Source organism: Bos javanicus, chromosome 10 (assembly GCF_032452875.1).
Source record: "Bos javanicus breed banteng chromosome 10, ARS-OSU_banteng_1.0, whole genome shotgun sequence".
NCBI classification, from domain to species: Eukaryota; Metazoa; Chordata; class Mammalia; order Artiodactyla; family Bovidae; genus Bos; species Bos javanicus.
The window spans coordinates 83,796,433-83,815,656 of NC_083877.1; the positions used below are offsets into that span (position 1 = coordinate 83,796,433).

The 19,224-nt window shown below is 50.4% G+C and overlaps 1 protein-coding gene across 6 annotated transcripts in view; it reads right to left on the bottom strand.

Annotated features, from left to right (window-relative positions):
* Positions 1–19,224, bottom strand: part of DPF3 (double PHD fingers 3) — a 295,203-nt gene that overhangs the window by 132,745 nt on the left and 143,234 nt on the right. For 5 of the 6 annotated variants that reach the window (XR_009738805.1, XM_061429342.1, XM_061429343.1 and 2 more), the window contains exon 4: positions 5,993–6,120. Coding sequence is in view for 5 of the 6 variants with exons in the window: in XM_061429342.1 (XP_061285326.1) it covers positions 5,993–6,120 (128 nt within the window). In the remaining variant the exon portion in view is untranslated. Of the gene's footprint in view, positions 1–5,027; positions 5,885–5,992; positions 6,121–19,224 lie in introns of those variants that run through there. The other variant, XM_061429344.1, reaches the window with a different exon arrangement.

Consider the following 19,224-nt stretch of genomic DNA (forward strand, 5'->3'; position numbering starts at 1 on the left):
AGGCTGAAAACAGTTTCGACTGCTCAAGATTATGTAGCAGAATCCACAACCAAAGCAAGGTCAGGTTCATCAGCTCAGTGTTTCCATTTCTCTCCTAGCTCTTGTGTCTGAGAATTCCAAGGCATATTATGATACTTCTTAGAGGACCTGAGCACCTCACTCACTTGGTGGGAGACAAGAAAATGGAAACCTGTATCTCCGGGTTTAAGGGAGGGATAAGAGACTATGGCAGAGGACCAGCCTCCCCTCCCCCAGGGTAGAAGTGGGATAAGGGGAAGGGGAGCCCATGGATTCCATGTCAGGGGTCCTAGGAGCTTCTTTGTAAGCTGATTGTGTGACCCTGGGAGAGTCATCATTGCTTCATGCCTCAGTTTCCCCAGTTACAAAATAGGACTCATTCATTCAGTCAATCAACAGACATTTATCTAGGGCTGACTGCATGGTAGGAGCTGTCCTAGATCAGCCACAGTGTGGCTACAGACCTGGCCCCAGTGGACTCCCCAGCCTAATGCAGGGAAGACAGATTCAAACAGCATACATAATCATATAATTATAACTGCTATGAAAACAGCGGCAAACAAGTTCAAGGCGCTGTGAGAGGCTGTTAGAAAGAAACTTTACCTTATCTGAGGTCAGGTAGGGCTCACCTGGGGAAGTGAACAAAGGGTGTTGAGACGTAAAGGATGAACAGGGACTAACCTTGGGAACAAGGACCAAGAGCAGAAGAGAAGGGAAAGTATTCCAGGCAGAGGCATCAGCATGAGCAGAGGCCCAGAAGCAGGGAGGTGAGCACAGCTTGTCCAGGGAGCACGAGGAGGCCAGTGTGACCAGCGCTCAGCGGCTCAGGGAGACTGGCAAAAGACGATGCTGGAAAGGTGGGCGGCGCCAAGGTATACAGGACACCAGCATCCACCCATCCTGTGGTGATGGTGCGACAATCACACAAGCTATGAAAAGGCTTAGAAGGCAGCATGCACGGTACTGATTTCTAGTGTCACCATCACTGTTCAGGTGGCCTCCTGGGCCATGCCCTTGGCTTGCCCTCAATGCAGGAAGCCCAGGGGTGAATTTCCAGTGACCTTCTCCCACTGCCTTCTTGTCAGAGTGTTCCATTTCCATCACTGTGGTCAGGATATTGCTAATTAACCAAATCTCCCAAAGAACTCAAAACAGGTATAGTAAATCCGTCTCTGGCTTCGCTACCAGGTTCATATGGGAAACCGTCAGCTGATAGCACTGAGGCTCTCTGAGCCAACCTTACACCTTCAGAGCAGCAGCAGCAGCAACTGGACACAATCTCTGGCCCGCGGCTCGGGGATGCTGGTCTCAGCCCAGCGCAAGCAACCCAGCCTCTCTGCGCCTTGGCTTCCTGAACCATCAGGGGGAAGACCGGTGGGACAGTGACAAGTCAGGTGCTCTGCAGCCTTCAGTGAAAAGATGTAGCATAAACACAAGATGTGCTCTTGCTGTTTGTAGAGCCACCTTGCAAACTTTCTGGGTGTTGAAAGTCATTTAATCATGGTAAGTTCTGAGTGTCTTGACTTTAAAGGTCATTGCCTCTGGCATCTCAGTGCAATTCTGACTCCATTCGAATTTGTTTTATTATGAAGGTGTTTATTACCCACCATATAGACTCTGGGTTAGAAGGCAAAAGCTGGGGAGGGCAGTTGCACTTGTCCCCAGACACACTGCACAGTCTCAACATCTGGGAGGAAACTGACTTCTCCCTCCCTCTTCCCATCAGCCTCCCTGCATCTCTAGAACCTCTGGTCTGAGCTTCGGGCCTCACATGTGACAGCGGCGTTTCCCGTGCTTCTGCGTTTCCTGCAACGTGGCCCTGACACCAGAAAGCACAGGAGGAGCCAGGAGCTCTTCACAAACAGAACTCGTATTCAGAGCTCAGGAAGCAGAGGGGGCATCCTGTACCAGGAGAGCAGGGCAGTTGTGTCCAGCTAGGGACGCAGCTCACCCCCCATGACATACCTACATTCCCTGGCCAAGGGTATTACTTGGAAAACAAACACATTTTCAAATAACTTTTCTCCCTGAGACTCTAAACAATGTTTACAGAGATGGTAATGATCATTTGTGATTGTGCTTTTTGGCTTTATTTAAAAAGGAGGAATTTTTTTTTTTTTTTTTTTTTTTGCATTTCAGAGGAATTCTTCTTTAAAGACTCCAGTATCACTGGTTGGAACAGTGCAAAATTCTCCTAGTTGATTTCCCTCCTTCCACTGCAGGCCCTGCATCCAGTCTCCTTTCCACACAGCAGCCAGACAGGTCTTCAGGAAACACAAATTCACTGCCCTGGTTAAAACCCCTCGAATGGATTGTTTTTTCATGTCCCATGAAATCATGAGTCTCTTCCAGGTCTGGCCCTGCCCGCCTCTCCAGCCCCATCCTGGGCCCTTCCCTCCCTGGCACCCTGCTCCAGCTGCACCAGCCTCTGTTTTTTCAATGCAATGAGCTCAGATCTATCATGAGAACTTCAAGAGCACCATTCCTCCTCCCAGAAAGCCCTTCCACAGGTCCCTCGTTTTGCTGACACCTCCTCCTCCCACAGGACTGGGGGAGAGCCCTTGTCTGCCTTAGGACACCACCTAGAATCTGTCCCTCCTTTAGACGGAGCCTTGGCGCTCTGTTCTTTTCATGGCGCTTATCCTGAAAGGCAGCTGTTTGACTCATTTACTTGCTTTCCATCTATACGTCACACTAGAACACAAGCACGAGAGGTGGGGACAGGTCTCTCCTTGGTTTCCCTGTTTGCCCAGAACCCAGCACAATGCCTGCTCAGAGGAGGCCTTCAATAAATTTTGGTGGAATGAATGAAAGAAAGGAAAATGAACAAAACGGTTCCTTTGCCACATGCATACTTTATTTTAACAATCAAAGTCAATAAAAACATGTACACGCATCTGGCTTTTGGACCTGGTTTTGGCTTCTAGCACAGCGGATGGCAGCCCTGTGCTCTGCACACAGTAGGCTTTCAGTTTACATCAGGGATGAGGACGATGGTGATGATTCAACAATGACAACCTGCACACTGGCCTGATGCTGCCCGAGAAGGACTCACACTCATCTCCAGCTCAAAAAGAAAGGGCTGCCTATCACTGGAGCATCAAGACTTCTGGGCAATGGCTCTGTCCCTCTCACTGACTTGGTCAAATTACACTAACTGTGCAAAAATACTCTTAACCGGCATTACAGATGGGACAGACAGTGACTTCAAAGACCTAAAAGTCCAAAAAATGGGGTATAATACATGAAGAGTGAAAAAAGCAGAGGAAGAAAAAGAAAATACTAGGTGCTCTAAATGCCAGGGGTAAAAAGAGAACTAGGGGGTGGGTGTGATCAAGAAAGGCTTCACGGGGAAGGTGCTATTGGGGCCGAGCCTAATAGATGGGAGGAATTTGTACACGTGGCGATGGAAGAAAAGGCTCGCCAGATAAAGGGCACAGCATGACCAGAGGCACGGAGGGAAGAAGGCTGGAGAACAGAAGGAGTAAAGGAATCGTGGGAAATAAGCCTGAAAACTAGGTTAGGAGCCAAGAGAGGAGGCCCAAGAAGATCACACTCATCATTTTGCATTTATTTAGCAGGAAACAAAAGCGTGTTAGGCCAAGTTTTTTAAACAAGGGTGTGGTACAAGCAGAGTTGCATTTGGGGGTGAAAGGTCAGCTATCAAAGCAGGACATGGAGAGGGGATGGACAGGGGATGGCAACTCACAGGAATCTGTTCACTCGTGCATCCACGCAATGAATATTTATTGTGCGTCTACTGCAGTCCATGGGGTCGCAGAGAGTCAGACACGACTGAGCGACTGAACTGAACGGAATTGAACTACTATGTGCCAGACACTGTTTAGGCTTTGAGATACAAAAGAGGTGCAGACAAGATAGACAAGAGATTTCTGCCCTCGAAGAGTTTACATTCTGTTGGAAACAAAAACAGAAAACAAACAATAGGATAATAAATTAGTAAACTGTAAGTTATGTTAGATGATAAACCCTTGGGGGGAAAGAAAAGGAAAGCAGAGTAAGAGAATGGGGACTGCTGGGGGCTGGGGAGGACACAGGATGTGGTATTACATTCAGCGGTCAGGCGAAACTTCACAGAGCAGAAGAGACAGGGGCTGAACTTGAAGAAGGTGAGGGTGAGAGCCGAGCAGACTTCTGGGGAGAGGACTTGGCAGGCAGAGGAAGCAGCCAGAGCACAGCCAGAGGTGCAGCGTGCCTGGTGTAAGAGTGAGTAGCGAAAGATCGGGGTGCCTGGAGCCCAGTGAGCCTGCAGAGGAAGCAGCGAGTCAGAGGGAGGGGACAGGACATGACTTTTACTCGGGAGAACAGGGGCCAGTGCAGGGCTCTGCACACAAGGAAGGCCCCCGTCAGTCATCAGCAGGGGCTACTCAGAAACCAACAGCAACAGTTCAGACAGGAGGTGCGAGAGCCTGGACCAGGGTAGCAGCAGGACATATGGGGAGAAGAGCTACTCTCTGGATTTGCCTTAAGGGAGCAGTGGATAGGACACCTGATGAACGCATACTGGGTGTGGGAGAAAGACAGGGTTGAAGATGACTCCAAGGTGTGTCAGACAAATAAAGTTTTGCATCAATAAGGATCTGTAGTAGGGCTGTAACTCTGAGAAGCCATGCTGTGACGACCAATCAGAAGAGACTCGACCATCCAGTATTCTTGCCTGGAGAATTCAATGGACAGAGGAGCCTGGTGATTAATTGCTCAGGCTCTAGATAGAACAGAGCCTGTTCTCTTTTGGGGCTTCCCAGGTGGCGCTAGTGGTAAAGAACCGGTCTGCCAATGCAGAAGACTTAAGACACGGATTTGATTCCTGAGGCTGGAAGATCCCCTGGAGAAGGAAATGGCAGTTCACTCCAGTATTCTTGCCTGGAGAATCCCATGGACAGAGGAGCCTGGCGGGCCACAGTCCATAGGGTCTGCAAAGAGTCAGACACAACTGAAGCGACTTAGCACATATTTATCTGAAAGCAGGAATGGCAGAGGAGGCCACGTTCATGGACTCATTCAATGCCTTTATTGTGACCTAACTCCGCTGGACTCATGCAAGGCCCCAAGGGTACAGTGGTGAACACGAAGGCCCCGTCCCCAACTGGACAGAATCCGCATGCTGGCGGTCCTTACAAAGCAGACCAAACATGTAACTGGTAGTCATTTAATTACCATGCTAATAAATTAATACATAAATATTAAATTGAATGCAAAATTAATAATAAAGATGTAATTTTATAGCCATATACATGTACAACATAAAACATCAAATTTTAATGCAAAGTATAAATGTGATTTAATTTTAATAATCTCATTATGCTTAATTATTAAACACTAGTATTTCATATTTGTATTAATATTATTACAATTTGCTGTGCCAACAATGGAGACTCAAGAAACATAAAGAAACAGAGTGCACCATTTTAAGGCTGCCTGGTGACCCTGCCTGGTGACAGCCTTAGCTGGGCTGTGCACAGCGGTTGGTGGACGCACGGGGACAGGAGCCACCAACCCCACCAGGCAGGGGGCGGCGAGACTTCTAAACTGGCCTTGAAGGAGCAGTGGCGGGCTGGGGAAGGACAAGGCAGCCAGTGAACTAGAGCGGAGGAGGATAGGGAGTGAGGCAGGGGTTGGGGGGGAGCTCCCTGGGAGGCTGGCTGCCATCCACCCAAGCTTTCTGCTGCTGGCGCCCTGCCATGGTGAGGACTCGGTCAGTCTTGCTCATCACTGTGTCCCCAGGGCCTAGCACAGTGCCTGGCACACACAGGCTCCCAAACTCCATTTTGAGTGGATGAACAGGGAGACAGAGGCCAGCTTCCCAGCCACGGTGCCTCGGAGCAGTGGAGACGCGGTCCTGGCCCTGGAGAGGAGGCCCCAACTTGGGACTGCAGTTCTGGAGGCAGGGCGGTGATGCTCGGGCTCACCGCCTCCCCCGCTGGCCCCCGCTACCCCACAAGCACAGAAATACCTGTATTTCCTGGATGTTCTCCTCCTCCCTGGCGTCCACCTTCTTCTCCACCCCCTCACCGCGGAGCAGGGCTTCCAGGGTGGTGCTTTCTGAGGTGAACCCATCCTTCTTCAGGGGCAGCTCCACTTCTGAAAAATAGAAAGGCAGCGTCAGCCCACTCAGGACAGGAGGGACAGGAGGGGGGCAAGCAGGAGCCGCAGCATCTGAGAAGGACTTGAGGCGGCCTTCGTGCTCTCCCCCTGGTCGAACGCAAACACTGGAGTTGGGTCCGGCTTTTCCATCTCCAGTTCCCAGTCTCCTAGTCAGAGCCCAGCCCTGCCTGCTCCCTCAGAGACAGCGGAGGCTGGGTAGGAGGGGCACCTGATGGACACAGGGTCAGATGGGCAGGGTCTCTGTCCTGCTTCTGCCACTCTCCGACCCTGTGACTTTGGGCAAGGCTCTCAAGGACCACCCCCAGCCCTTTTTTGCACATCTACAAAGTGAGGATGACAATGCCCAGCACCCCCACCAGGCCATTTTGTGGAGCACAAATGTGTTCCTTCACATTGAAGCACTTTGAAAACTCTAAAGCGGTGCACCAGTGTTGGCCTCAAGTCTTATTATCCTCTCCCTCCATGCCAACTCTCATCTGTCAACTCCATGACCTCCCCGCGGCCATGCTGGCTGCCCAGCTCCAGTCTGCTCCGTGAAAAGCTATTTCAACCTCAGAGAGGCTGTTCTAATCAACTCACCGGGGAAGTAAAGGCCTCTGAAGCCCAGGGAAGAAACAGAATGAAAGAGCGGATGCCTAACAGGCCCCCAATCAGCAGCCAGGAGCTGCAGTGCCCGCACGTTGGGCCGTGTGTTCTGAAGACATCAGAGTTTGATTGGCTTCCTGGGGCTGGAGGTCATGGGGCCACCTGAGCAGTGGCAACCAGAGCCAGCCCTGCCCATGAGAGAAACCAGAGAGAGACACTGAACCCCCTTTCTCGAGAAGTCCTCCCATCTCCTACCCAGAGGATGGGTGGAGGTCTTCTGATCAGTTTTGTTGTCGTTGTTTCACTAAAAACAGAAACCTTAGGAACAGGTGATTGCACTCAGATTAACCACAAAATATCCTTCCAACCCTCTCTTTGGATCCTGTACCTCATACCCCCAGACCCTGCAATTAGACGCATGGTCCCAACCTTCTATCAGGAAAGATGGTGCAAGACCACAAGGGTGAGGTGCCCCAGAAAATGGTTGGGGCAACGAATGGCCCATCTGTATGGAGTCCAGTGTGGGGACTATTCACAGAAAAGTGGACAGGAATGAGGGGACAGGAATGGGGAAGCACCCAGGGGGAGTTAACAGTAGGGAGTTATGAGCATTGCTATTCCTGGAGGGACAGAGAGAGTGTGTTTGCAAGACCTAGAGAGAGCCTGGGCAAGCTCTTGTGTAGGAGTTCTGTGAGCCTGTGGGCCAGAGAACCCAGGCACACACGCCCAACTGCTCTCTCCTTCCCTGGTCTTCCTGCTCTGTCCTTCCGTTGGCCAACCTCAACCGGAAGCCAAAGGTCAAGGGAACCTCACTGAGAAAGCCACTGAGGTCAACTTCTGGGGGCACAGGGCAGTGCAAAGAAGGACAAAAAGCAGATCTGGGGGAGCAAATGGAAAGAGTCAACACAACCAAGCCATGTTCCACTGGGCTTTGTATGGGTGTGCTCAGTCGCTCAGCCATGTCCAACTCTCTGTGACCCTGATGGACTATAGCCCGCCAGGCTCCTCTGTCCATGGGGATTCTCCAGGCAAGAATACTGGAGTGGGTTGCCATGCCCTCCTCCAGGGGATCTTCCCAACCCAGGGATGGAACCCAGGTCTCCCGAACTGCAGGCAGATTCTGTACCGTCTGAGCCACCAGGGAGGCCCTCGGGCTTTATTCTCCCTCAAATGAAACCCCACGTACCCCTTCTGTCTCTTCCACTAGAACCAGATGCAGGCTGACCAGCCCATAAGGAAGGGCACTCAGGCAGCCCATCAAAACTGAAGAAACTCACACGCACGTGTGGTCAGACCCCAGGAGATGATGATGGGAAGGAGAAACAGTATCTAACATTGTGGAAAGGTAAGGTCTTTGGGATTTTTCTTACCAAAAAAGACAAGCAGAGGGTTCACTTCTATCAAGAAGCACTACCACCAAGCCAACCGCCCCTGAAACTCATTCACCCATCTATTCATTCTGCAAACATTTACTGAGCACCTGCTATGTGACAACCACTGTGCTAGAACAGGTACACAGGCGATGAGCCAAATAATGACCAATCCAGCTTTTACATGGTTTACAATCTAAAAGGACAGACATTAAGTGCTAAATGAAGTGAAGTGAAGTAGCTTAGTCGTGTCCAACTCTTTGCGGCCCCATGGACTGTAGCCTACCAGGCTCCTCGGTCTATGGGATTTTCCAGGCAAGAGTACTGGAGTGGGTTGCCATTTCCTTCTCCAGGGATTCTTTCTGACCCAGGGATCGAACCCGGGTCTCCTGCATTGTAGGCAGACGCGTTACCGTCTGAGCTACCAGGAAAGTACAAAATAAATGTGCAAAGTGTCATGAGTGCTATGGAGGAAAACAACAGGGTGAAATGTGAAGGAAGAATATGGTGCTGGGGGCCGTTGGGGTGGGGTATCTATTTAAGATCAAGGCTTCAGGGAAGGACTGTGTGATGAAGTTACATCTCAGTGTCAGAAAAATAGCCAACCGTCTGCCTTGATGAGTTCAAAGTGTGCAGCTCTAGAGCCTGCTCCAGTGACACATTAGTCTTTCTCCCAAGTCTTCCAAATGTCTAATCTCAAACAATTAAAATGTGTTGCCTCATGCCCTGTCCTCAGCCAAAAGAGAACAGCTGTTCACCATCCTTCAAACTTATAAGAATCATATATATATATATTTATATATATACGAAGTTCATATTTTAGTATCCCCCTCAGCCTTCTCAACACTAAATAAATTCTATTTCCAGAACTGCACAGTATTTTACAGTTGAGAAGGCCTTACAGATCATCTGCTTTAATTATCTCATTTTATAAACGAGTCACCCGAGGCTCAGAAAAGTTAAGTAACTTCACCAGGAGCCACTCAGCAGGACAAGAATGCAGCCAAATGATGTTTCCTAGACGCAGTAAAGACGGTGACGAGAGCCCCACTCATTGAATTAGCAGTAGTCTGCAGGCTCAGCCCCAACGAGCACTGATGTGTTTGTGCACACGCAGAATGCCTGGTGGTCGTGGTTTAGTCGCTAAGTCGTGTCTGACTCTTACAACCCCATGGACTGTAGCCTGCCGGGCTCCTCTGTCCATGGGATTCTCCAGGCAGGAATACTAGAGTGGGTTGCCATTTCCTTCTCCAGGGGATCTTCCTGACCCAGGGATTGAATCTGGGGCTCCTGCATTGCAGGCAGACTCTTTACCGACTGAACTACAAGGGAAGATAAAAACACAATCTACATGTGGCAGAATGCCTGGTAGGTAGTAAACACTCAAACTGTGTCAGCTGTTACTGCCGTGTATCACTTAATCCCCACCACCGCCCGAGAGGTGAGTACAGTTATCATCCCATTTCAAGATAAGGATGCTGCAGCTTAGGGAGACTTAGAACTTGCCCAGTATCAGAAAGCTGGTCAGGGGCAAAATCCCGCCTTATCCCCAATCTGCCTCAGAATCCATTCTTCTAATTGCTAGTCTGTATGAACTTCACCTTGCCTCGATCTGGTCCTTCCATGAAAAGTCTTTTTCCAAACCTTCGTGCATGTTCACTGCATTCCTAGACCCTCTCCACAGTTTTCATATTTCAAGATAAAAGGCAGACCTTTGCTGAGGCCGAGGGCAGGGCTGTGTCAAGGTCTTTGACTGTGTTCTATGTGAACATCTCTATGGGGTGTTCACTCAGCACAACAGTACTGAACTCACAGAATTTTTCATCGCTAGGAAACTTTCTCTTCCTCCTCCCCCTGCTCCTTCTTCCTCCCCCACTAACTATTCCTCCATCCTGCTTTCTGATCACTCAATCCACCCTCTTGGTCTTCTGGTCCTGGCGCTCTGAGATGGGCACAAGGTCAGAAGCAAGAGGGAGAAGAGAAGCAAAATGGGAAGAGTTGAATGGGCTCTCCTACACTTGAAGAGCTAGAAGCGACCCCCCAACAGCATCCAGAGTCCAATCACTTCATGAGAAATGTGGGGCCCAGAAAGACATAGAGACCTTCCCAGGGTCACAGAGAAATTTTCCAAAGTACTTAATCGGCTCATAGATGTTCTGCTTTCAGAAACCCTGAAGTCAATCCCTGGCCCTGCTATGTTTTAGCCAAAGGACCGCAGGCTGGTTACTTCAACCTCTAAGTCTCTTTTTCCTTATATGTTAAATGGAAATTATCATAGTATCTATTTCATAGTATTAGCATGAGAATTAAATGTGGTAGCATACCCCATAAAGAAACTCTGAAAAGATCCCCACAAAAACTAGTGTGTGAAAGAGTGGGGAAGAGAGGCTATCAATTTTTTTCCTCACCCTTTTCCTATTTAAAACTTAAGATTCACACTTAGATCATACATGTAAACAGCCTGGGGTGTTTTAAGTGTCTTACAAATGCTATATGTTATTATCATTGAAGTTTGAATGATTCTGACTTAATGGCACAGCAACACTGTCAAACAGAAATATAATGCAAGCCATTCATGTAATTTTAAATTTTCTAGTAGCCACATTTATAAAAGCAAAGGGCAATAGGTACAATTAGTCTTAAAATACATTTTATCTAACCCAATATATCCAAAACATTATCACTTCAACGTGTAATCCATATTTTTAAATTACCATGATATTTTACATTATTTCACTCACATTAAATCTTGGAAATCTAGTGTGCATTTTACAGTTTCAGCACAACTCAATACAGACTAGCCACGTTTCAAGTGTCCCATGGCCACACGTGACTGGTGGTTACCCTATGAAACACTACAGGTTTATAGCATTAAAAGCAACATTTGCTAAAATTTGGCTTCTCAAAACTGGGAGGACATTTTAAATACAGTTCTTAGCATTGTCTACCTGATACCCATCTGAGAGCCATTCCCAAACAGCATTCTAGCTGACCCCTGGCAAACATGGTTTCAAAGCACTATGGGTAAGGCCTGCAAGGTCAGAGTGACAGGCTAGACAGTGCCCTCCCCATAAGGCAGCAGAAGGTACACTCCCGGCCTCTGGACCACAGGAGGTCCCAGCATGAAGGCGAAATAAAGTAACAGGTCCAAGCTCCTGCACAATGCATGTCCTAGACACGCTCCCTACGAAGCCCGTAGGGACATCATTGATTCAGTTTTATTCTAATACAGTTCATCTGGATATAGGGTTTAATAATTTTTAAAAAGCATATTCATTTTGATCCTCAAGCAAATTTGGGGACCACATAACCTGACAGGAGCCATCAAACACTTAACATTAAAAGAAAATGGTCTAAAACACACACACATAATTCATCTTTAAATTAGCCTGATTTTATACACATGGATATAAACCCACGGATCGTTACTCTCTCCAGAGCGGCAGCAGCTGTCACCCAAGCCAGCCGCCTCTCCGGGCCCCCATAGGCAGCTTTGCCTCCACTTCTAATTGGGAACAGAGATACTCCTTGGGTGACTTCCAGCACGATCCATCACACCAGAGACAGCTTCTGTGCAAACCGAAGCAAATCAGTTTCCAAATAAGAAAAAACCTCTTAGACAAACAAGGATTGAAGCATAGAAGTCTTTTTAAAAAAGAAAAAGAAAGAAAAGCACAAATAAAAGCAAAACAAAACAAAAAAAATCACCAGTGAAGAGCAGTGACTTCTCTCCAGGGCTGTGGATGGACCAGGCATCCTCTCGGGTAAAGATCAAAGCCACAGACTTTTGACATAGGTGCCCCAAGCCTGCCACCCAATGCACCAAATGCAAGGCTTCCACTGGGTTGTTGGAGCCACTGAGCTCATTAACAGGATGCAGGCAAGACGAACCCGAAAGTGCAACATGGGAGTACAGTGAGTAATTAAATCCCAGGTCATTTAAAAATGCTAACGCTCAGATGTCACGGACTCATGGAGCCTCTGACTCCTCGTGCATTTTTTTTTTGGCTCAGGATGGAGGACTGGGAACCTCCAAGTCATATATGGATTATAATAAAATATGCCATATAAAAAAACAGATTAAGACAGTTCTTCTTTGGGGAAATATACAAAGAGGGGAGCTGTCTGTTAGCTGTCGAGTTTGCAAGAGATACCATCTTTGGGGAGGCTGTGCTCTGCCGACAGACAGGCTGCCCCAAGGGAAATCGTGGTGAAACACCCCGACAAGCCACATCCATCCGTCCATCCATCACGGGCTCTCTCTGACGCAGGAGCCTGGAGATAGAGCCATGGTGCAAAGGAGGGAGAAATCCCACAGACAATGGCAGACAGTCCTCCTGCTGCATCATGAGTGCTCAGATTTTTTTTTCCCCCACCTGACTCGTTTCTTTAAAAAATACAAACGTGCAGTCTTCTATTCTGGTTGCTTATTATTTTGAGGAGTTAAGGTCATCACATTTCCTTGGATTTATACAAGGAGCAAAATGCTTAAGAGTCATTATTTCATTTATGCCCACCAGACTCTCAGGCTCACAGGGAAGGAGGAGGAGGGGATTGCTATCACTCACCCCACAGGGGAGGAGACTGGAGGGGACTGAAGCCCTGATTTCCTGAGATGGTGGCGGGCCCCCGGAATCCATCTGCTCATTCCTTAGGGGTGCCATTTTCTTGGCTACATTTGACTCCCTGCTTTGTGATTCATAAAGCTCAAAATAGATGAGGTTCACAATGAGGACCCATCACCCAGGCTGCACCCTGCAGGTCCTTGTTACCACTTGTTTTAGAAGCCCAGGATATCCACACCACAGGAGGACTGATCATGCCCCCCAGAAGGCCTGTGGCGCCCACCCTCACCCCTTGCCAACATGCAAGGATGAGCCCCTGGAAGCAGCACCCAGAGGTTGGCACCACAGATAAGCAATCTCCCACCTCTGAGACACAGGAAAACACCCACGCTGTTGAAGGAAGCTCACCACTCTGCTGGTTAGTGGACCAACCGAGTTGATAGAACTTAGCGGGAAGGTGCGGAGAAGGCAATGGCACCCCACTCCAGTACTCTTGCCTGGACAATCCCATGGACAGAGGAGCCTGGTGGGCTGAAGTCCATGGGGTCACTGAGTCGGGCACGACTGAGCAACTTCACTTTCATGCATTGGAGAAGGAAATGGCTACCCACTCTGGTATTCTTGGCCTGGAGAATCCCAGGGACGGGAAGCCTGATGGGCTGCCGTATATGGGGTCGCATAGAGTCGGACACGACTGAAGTGACTTAGCAGCAGCAGCAGCAGTGGGAAGGTGAGGGAGGGGAAGGACAGCAGGACTGGATGGAGTGATGAAATGGTTCAAGGGAATACGGATCACTGGAAGGTGCAAGAATACCGATCACAGTCTGGGGTGAAATCTCAGGTCTCCTACCCTCACAGCACACTTGGCCTTGCTCTCCTCATCTGCAGAACACAGTCCACTTCCCAGTGTTGTTATGGGGCCAGATGAGATCACAGACACAGAGGGTCTGCACAGGGAGATGCTCGGTTCATGAGAGCCCCTCTTTTTCACCTCCTAAAGTCTTCCTCTCCTTGCACTTATAAGCAAAACTCCTCCCCTTCTAACACACTCAGACCATCAGATGTGGTGAGACACAGCTACCCCCACCTGGACATGGGCCCAGGGGGAGTGGACGCAAAGAAGCCAAGTATGGAGCAGAGGACAGAGGAGGCTGAGGGTGGGACTCGGCTCGGAGCTGAGATGCTGCTCCAATTTTGGGGGTGGAGTGCGAAAGGGGGATGCGTCCAGAAGATTTGCAGGTCACAGCAGAACCACATGGACGAGACTGTGGTTCACTTGACAAGTAATTATTGAGCATTTACTGTGTACCAGGCTCTGTTCTAGGTGCTGAGGACACAGCTATGAACAAGAGACAGAGATTCTTGCCCTCATAGAAGTTATATTCTAGTGGCATAGAAACAAGACAGAAAATAAACAAGCAAGACCCATAGAATGGCAGATAGTAATCATCGTTTTGGAGATAAACAAAGAGGGGGTGGGGGGGACAGCGATAGGGGAATCTGGAACATCAGAAGTGATAGGAGGGTGGGTCCACATTTACATGTGGTCTGGAAAGCACTAACCTGAAGGAGCAGGGAGGGGGCCACACTGCTCATAGGGAAAGGATGTTCTAGGCAAAGGAGCTAGCACAAAAAGGCTCTGAATCTGGGGTCTGTCTGCCCAGAGCACAGTGAGCCGGGGGGGAGAGCAGGAGCCGTTCAGAGAGTGCTGGGGCCTTGAAGGGCTGTGTAGGCCTCTGCAAGAATGCTTACTCCCTTGGACTGCAAGGGGATCAAACCAATCAATCCTAAAGGAAATCAACCCTGAATATTCATTGGAAGGACTGACGCTGAAGCGCCAGTACTTTGGCCACCTGATGCGAAGAGCCGACTCATTGGAAATGACTCTGATGCTGGGAAAGATTGAAGGCAGGAAGAGAAGGGGAAGACAGAGGATAAGATGGTTGGATGGCATCACTGAGTCAATGGACATGAGTTTGAGCAAACTCCAGGAGAGAGTGAAAGACAGGGAAGCCTGGCATGCTGCAGTCCATGGCATCACAAAGAGTCAGACACGACTGAGCAACTGAACAACAGATTCTGAAGACACCGGCAGTTTCGAGCAAAGGGTGACAATATGATGTATATGTCTCAATAGGAACATTCTGAAATTAACTGAAGGAAGGTAGACGTGAGGGGACCACCAATGAGCCAGTGCTTAGGAAAGGGCCCTGTCCTCATGATGCCTACATCTGGTGGCTAGATACATCCAGAGGGCAGTCCCCTGACCCCTGAGCAGGGAACATCCCCACACAGTGAATCAGGATAGAGGCTAGGTGTGGAGAATGGGTGCCCAGTGCCAAGGGGCAAAGGAATGAAGCCACACCAAGGCGAGTCCACAGAGGAGAGGTTCTCGGAGAAGGCAGATTGGTCTAGGCCAAGGGCAGGAGAAAAGACCCAGCCAGTCAGGCCCAGCCTAGCACCATGGGATGACAGGTGTTTGTAAAACAGAGAGGAAGCCTTCCAAGTTTATCTCTGTGCTCCCTGCAGCAGATGCCAGAGGACCGAGTTCTGGGACACAGGGGTGAACTTGGGCAAGCTGTGGTTCTGGGAAAGGCACATCCCATAGCCAGATGCCAGGTCTTCTCAGGACAGAAGGTGCTAGCCTTGGGCTTTTAAAGACTGCAAGGCAGAATGTGTTCCCATTCTGGCCACATGGCACACACTCTGCCAGCTGGGCGGTGAGCTGCCTGCAGTGAGCACGCACTGGGGACAGGAACAGCATCAGCTGAGGTCCCCTCAGCCCACCCAGCAGCACTACGTGGGGGTGGCATCAGCGGTGCCTCTTCACATCTGCCGAGCCCTCCAGCCCCACCTTCCAGCGGGACTCTTGGAAAAATCCCAGCAAACAAGCAGAGCAGCTGTCACGATACACATTTCACAGATGGAGAATCAAGGCCAGAGTGGTTAGGTGACAGCTCAAAATCACACAGCCAGGGGTGGAAGGATCCGTACTTGAATGCTGGTCTTGTGATTCCTGTTGGAGGCCTTTTCTCCTGCAGAGCACAGCTGTTCGACATACTGAAGGCCCCTCTGTGAGCTCAAACCAAAGACAGGCAAGATGGTAAAGCCAGGACAGAACCTCCCCACCACTGCCCAGGTCTGGGCAGTGGACGGGAAGGCCAGGTCAGCTCTAAAGGCTCCCCTTCACCGGCTCGAGCTCCCTCCTCTGTGCAAGGGGCATGATGAGAACCAAGCCACATTCTTCAAGCTCAAGATCAGAGACCAGGAGGCCCTTTTCTTTCCTTCATCCTTTTAATAAATCTTTGCTGTCCACCTACTATGTGCCAAGTCAGGTACTGGGTGTTGGGGATACAGATGAAGTACTGAATGGGCCTCTGAACTCAAACCGTGCACCTTCCAGGAGGGAGAGATACAAGAGCACAGGCCCTGGTGTAACAGGGCGACAGTCTCACAAGCTATGTTCTAAACGTGGGACCGCCAAGCCCAACTGCAAAATCCAGTCGTGCAATCCCTGCAGCCACTATGCACACAGCCCCGCCGACTCCCAGCGGCTGCCCAATTCCTGGGCCAGCCCCGGCTCCCAGAGCCCTACAGGTCAGTGCCAGAGTCCCAGGCCCCTTTCCCCAGACCTGGCGCCTGTCCCCAGGCTACCAGGAGGGCACAAAGCGGGGGCTGGAGGGGCCTGCCCACCTCTCTCCGGCTCACGAGGCCAACAAGAGCTGAAGAAGCTGCTGTTGCCGGCCTCCAGAATGGATGGCTGCAGCTCTTGACACTGCAGGAAAGAGATAAATGACTGGTCATTTCCCCCGATGCACTTGAAGGCATCCATTCTCTCGGCCGTACCACGCTCAGGCAACCCCCCGCACAGGGACAGATAAGCACTGACAGATGGGGTGGGGAGCCCAGCGTCCTTCCCCCTGCGGAAGGACACAGCCGGACCCCTCTGCAGACCGGGAGAAGGTCACGCTGTCCGTTGGCTCACACCTGGCTGGGGGCTCTACGGGTCCTTCCCCTGCGTGCCCCCATCTCGCCCACCGCCCTCCCACCCTCCACCGGCTCATCCCTGTGAGGAGGAGAGGGGGAGGTGGGGGTGGGGTGGGGGGCCAGAGGGAGCCAGCTGACAGGCTCATCAATCTCAGGCTACATGCTTGGCACATCGGCGTTCCGTAAGTTGTTCCCGGGCTGGGAGGGTGCCGGAGGAGTCGGAGGGACTGTCTCGAGGAGAAGAGAAATCGAGCCGAACATCAGAGAGCAAATGGTGGAAGAAGCCCGGAGACTATTAAAATGTGGGCCATGTACAAAAGCAGTAGGGAACTAATTAAGATGCAGGATTTTCAAAAGCTGGGGAAGTTGGCCACGGCCCGCTCCCATCTGTAGAGTTCTGGCAGTTCGGTGCGGCAGGGACAGCACCCTAGGCGGGCGAAGCAGGCTGCTCCATCACTGCCCCCGCAGGCAGGACTCAGGCCTGGACTGTCCCCTTAGGAGGCACCCCCACGAGGGTCCCTGAGACTTGCTTGGTGGCCGGCTGTGGCACACACTGCTTTGGGCCGTACCTTCAACTACCATCCCCCAAGGGTCTCTGCCGGACCATTCATGTTCCCTCAATAACATGTGGGGGAGGTGGTGATTATCCTGGTCAATCATGCCCAGTCATTGAACAGCAGCCAAAAAAAAAAAAAAAACCCCAAGAGAAAGAACCAGAATCCTATTCCTGGCTGCCTTCCTTCCCATCACCCTTGGAATCTGCAAGAGATATGCTGGTCCCCAAGGGTCCTGGAGCAGAAGGAGACTGGCAAGGCCTCGGGTACATTCCAGGAGCCCTACTGAGACCCCAGGGTGGATGTGCCTGTTGAGTCCCAGAGCAACATGGCGCCAGTTCCAACAGGTTCCCCACAGGTTCCTTTCCTTGGCTTCACCACAGGTGCCCCTTGGGAAATTCACTGCCTAATTCCTTGCCACAGTGTCCCAACCTCTAAAACAAAGCCTGTCCTAGACCACGAGGACCTAAAGGTCTGAAACAAGGAGATGCTAAACTGATCTAAGCAAACTATCTGAGCATTTAACCCAGAAGGACACAAGTTTGCTCCCAGCCCTTTTTCCTTATTCAAAAATAAAGTGAAGTTAAAGGCTCTTTCTCAATCAGCTGGCTTTTGCCCAACATCTGCCCCACTCTTCAGGGCCTTCTGATGGATATTTACTATCCACCTTTCTCTCTTGCCAGCTCAGCTTCCCCTTCGCAAGGACAGAGCTCCATTCCTGGGGGCCATGGTCCAGGGGAGGCCCCTCCCCGGCACCAGGCCCCTGCCTGTCTTCACATTGCCTGAACTGCGATGGCTGCGCCATTAAACACCTTGCGTTTGCCCCTGCAGCCAAACGCAAGATGCAGAGAACACTGAACTCCATTGTCAGTCAGCGGAGAGAAATAATGCTGTGTGTGTTGTCCTTCAGACGCCCAGGCAAGTAGGAGGTTGCAAGATGTTTATTCAAGACTGATTGGAGGGATGATGCTAGGCGTGAGAAACACATAGGTCCAGGGACGCTGAGAATGCTTTCAAATTCCAAAGAGTTCGCCCCAGCTCTCAGCCTCATTCCACCCCCACACAGACACATTTTTATTTTCAGCAAGTAGTAAAGAAACATGGGCAGGATGGCATATTCACAGTGAGGGAGATGGGAAGAGGACAGCAGGCCTGGGGAGTACTCCATCAGCGTATAATTTAGCCCAAGAACAAATGACTTCACAGCAGCCACCATCGGCTCCCAACTCCCCACTCCCCACCCTGCGATGTCACGGATGAGCTTTGGGCTGTGTGGGGCTGAACCAGAAGTGGATGGTTCTGCAACCCTGGCTGAGATCTGCTCCGAAGTCCCTCAAATTTCCTGGGTGGATCCCCCGCCCCTTATCCTGACCTGGTTTCCTGACAAAACTCTTAGCTCTGAAGACCTGGGGTCAAGGACAACTCTAAGCCACATTCCACCTTGGCCTTTTTTTTTTAGCTGAAAGCTGCCCACCGCCGGCTGGACTCAGGCAGGATCACAAAGGAAGACAGGAGGGACAATCCGGGTGCTGGCATGATAAATTGCTTGTGGCAGCTCCTTACCAGTCATGGAAAGGTCTGAGATGGAAGGAAACTCATGCTTTGAGACAGTTCCGCTCCAGGCCGATGCCCCATCTCTCACAAATCAGGGGAACTCTTTGTCTCCGTCTCCCCAGAGGACTCGACAGGCTGATGGTGGAGCCCAAGGGAGGCTCCAAGAATCACAGACGTAACTGCATCCCTAGAGCCTGTCGAGCGGAACTCAGGAGAACCCACACCAGGAGGCTGGGAGGGAAGACAGAGGAAAGGATGGGCAGCCATGGGGACTGGGTGGCGGAAGGGTGCCAAGGGTGGTTGGGTCACTCATTCCTTTTTTTCCAACATAAACTCCATCTTCCAGTTTCCACAAATTTAAAGAGATTCAGCCCAGGATGGACAAATTGATTATCAGTTTTCACCAAGGTTTGCCCAAAGAGGATTATACATAATGTTGGGCAATTTGCTTTTTTCTTTCCACTA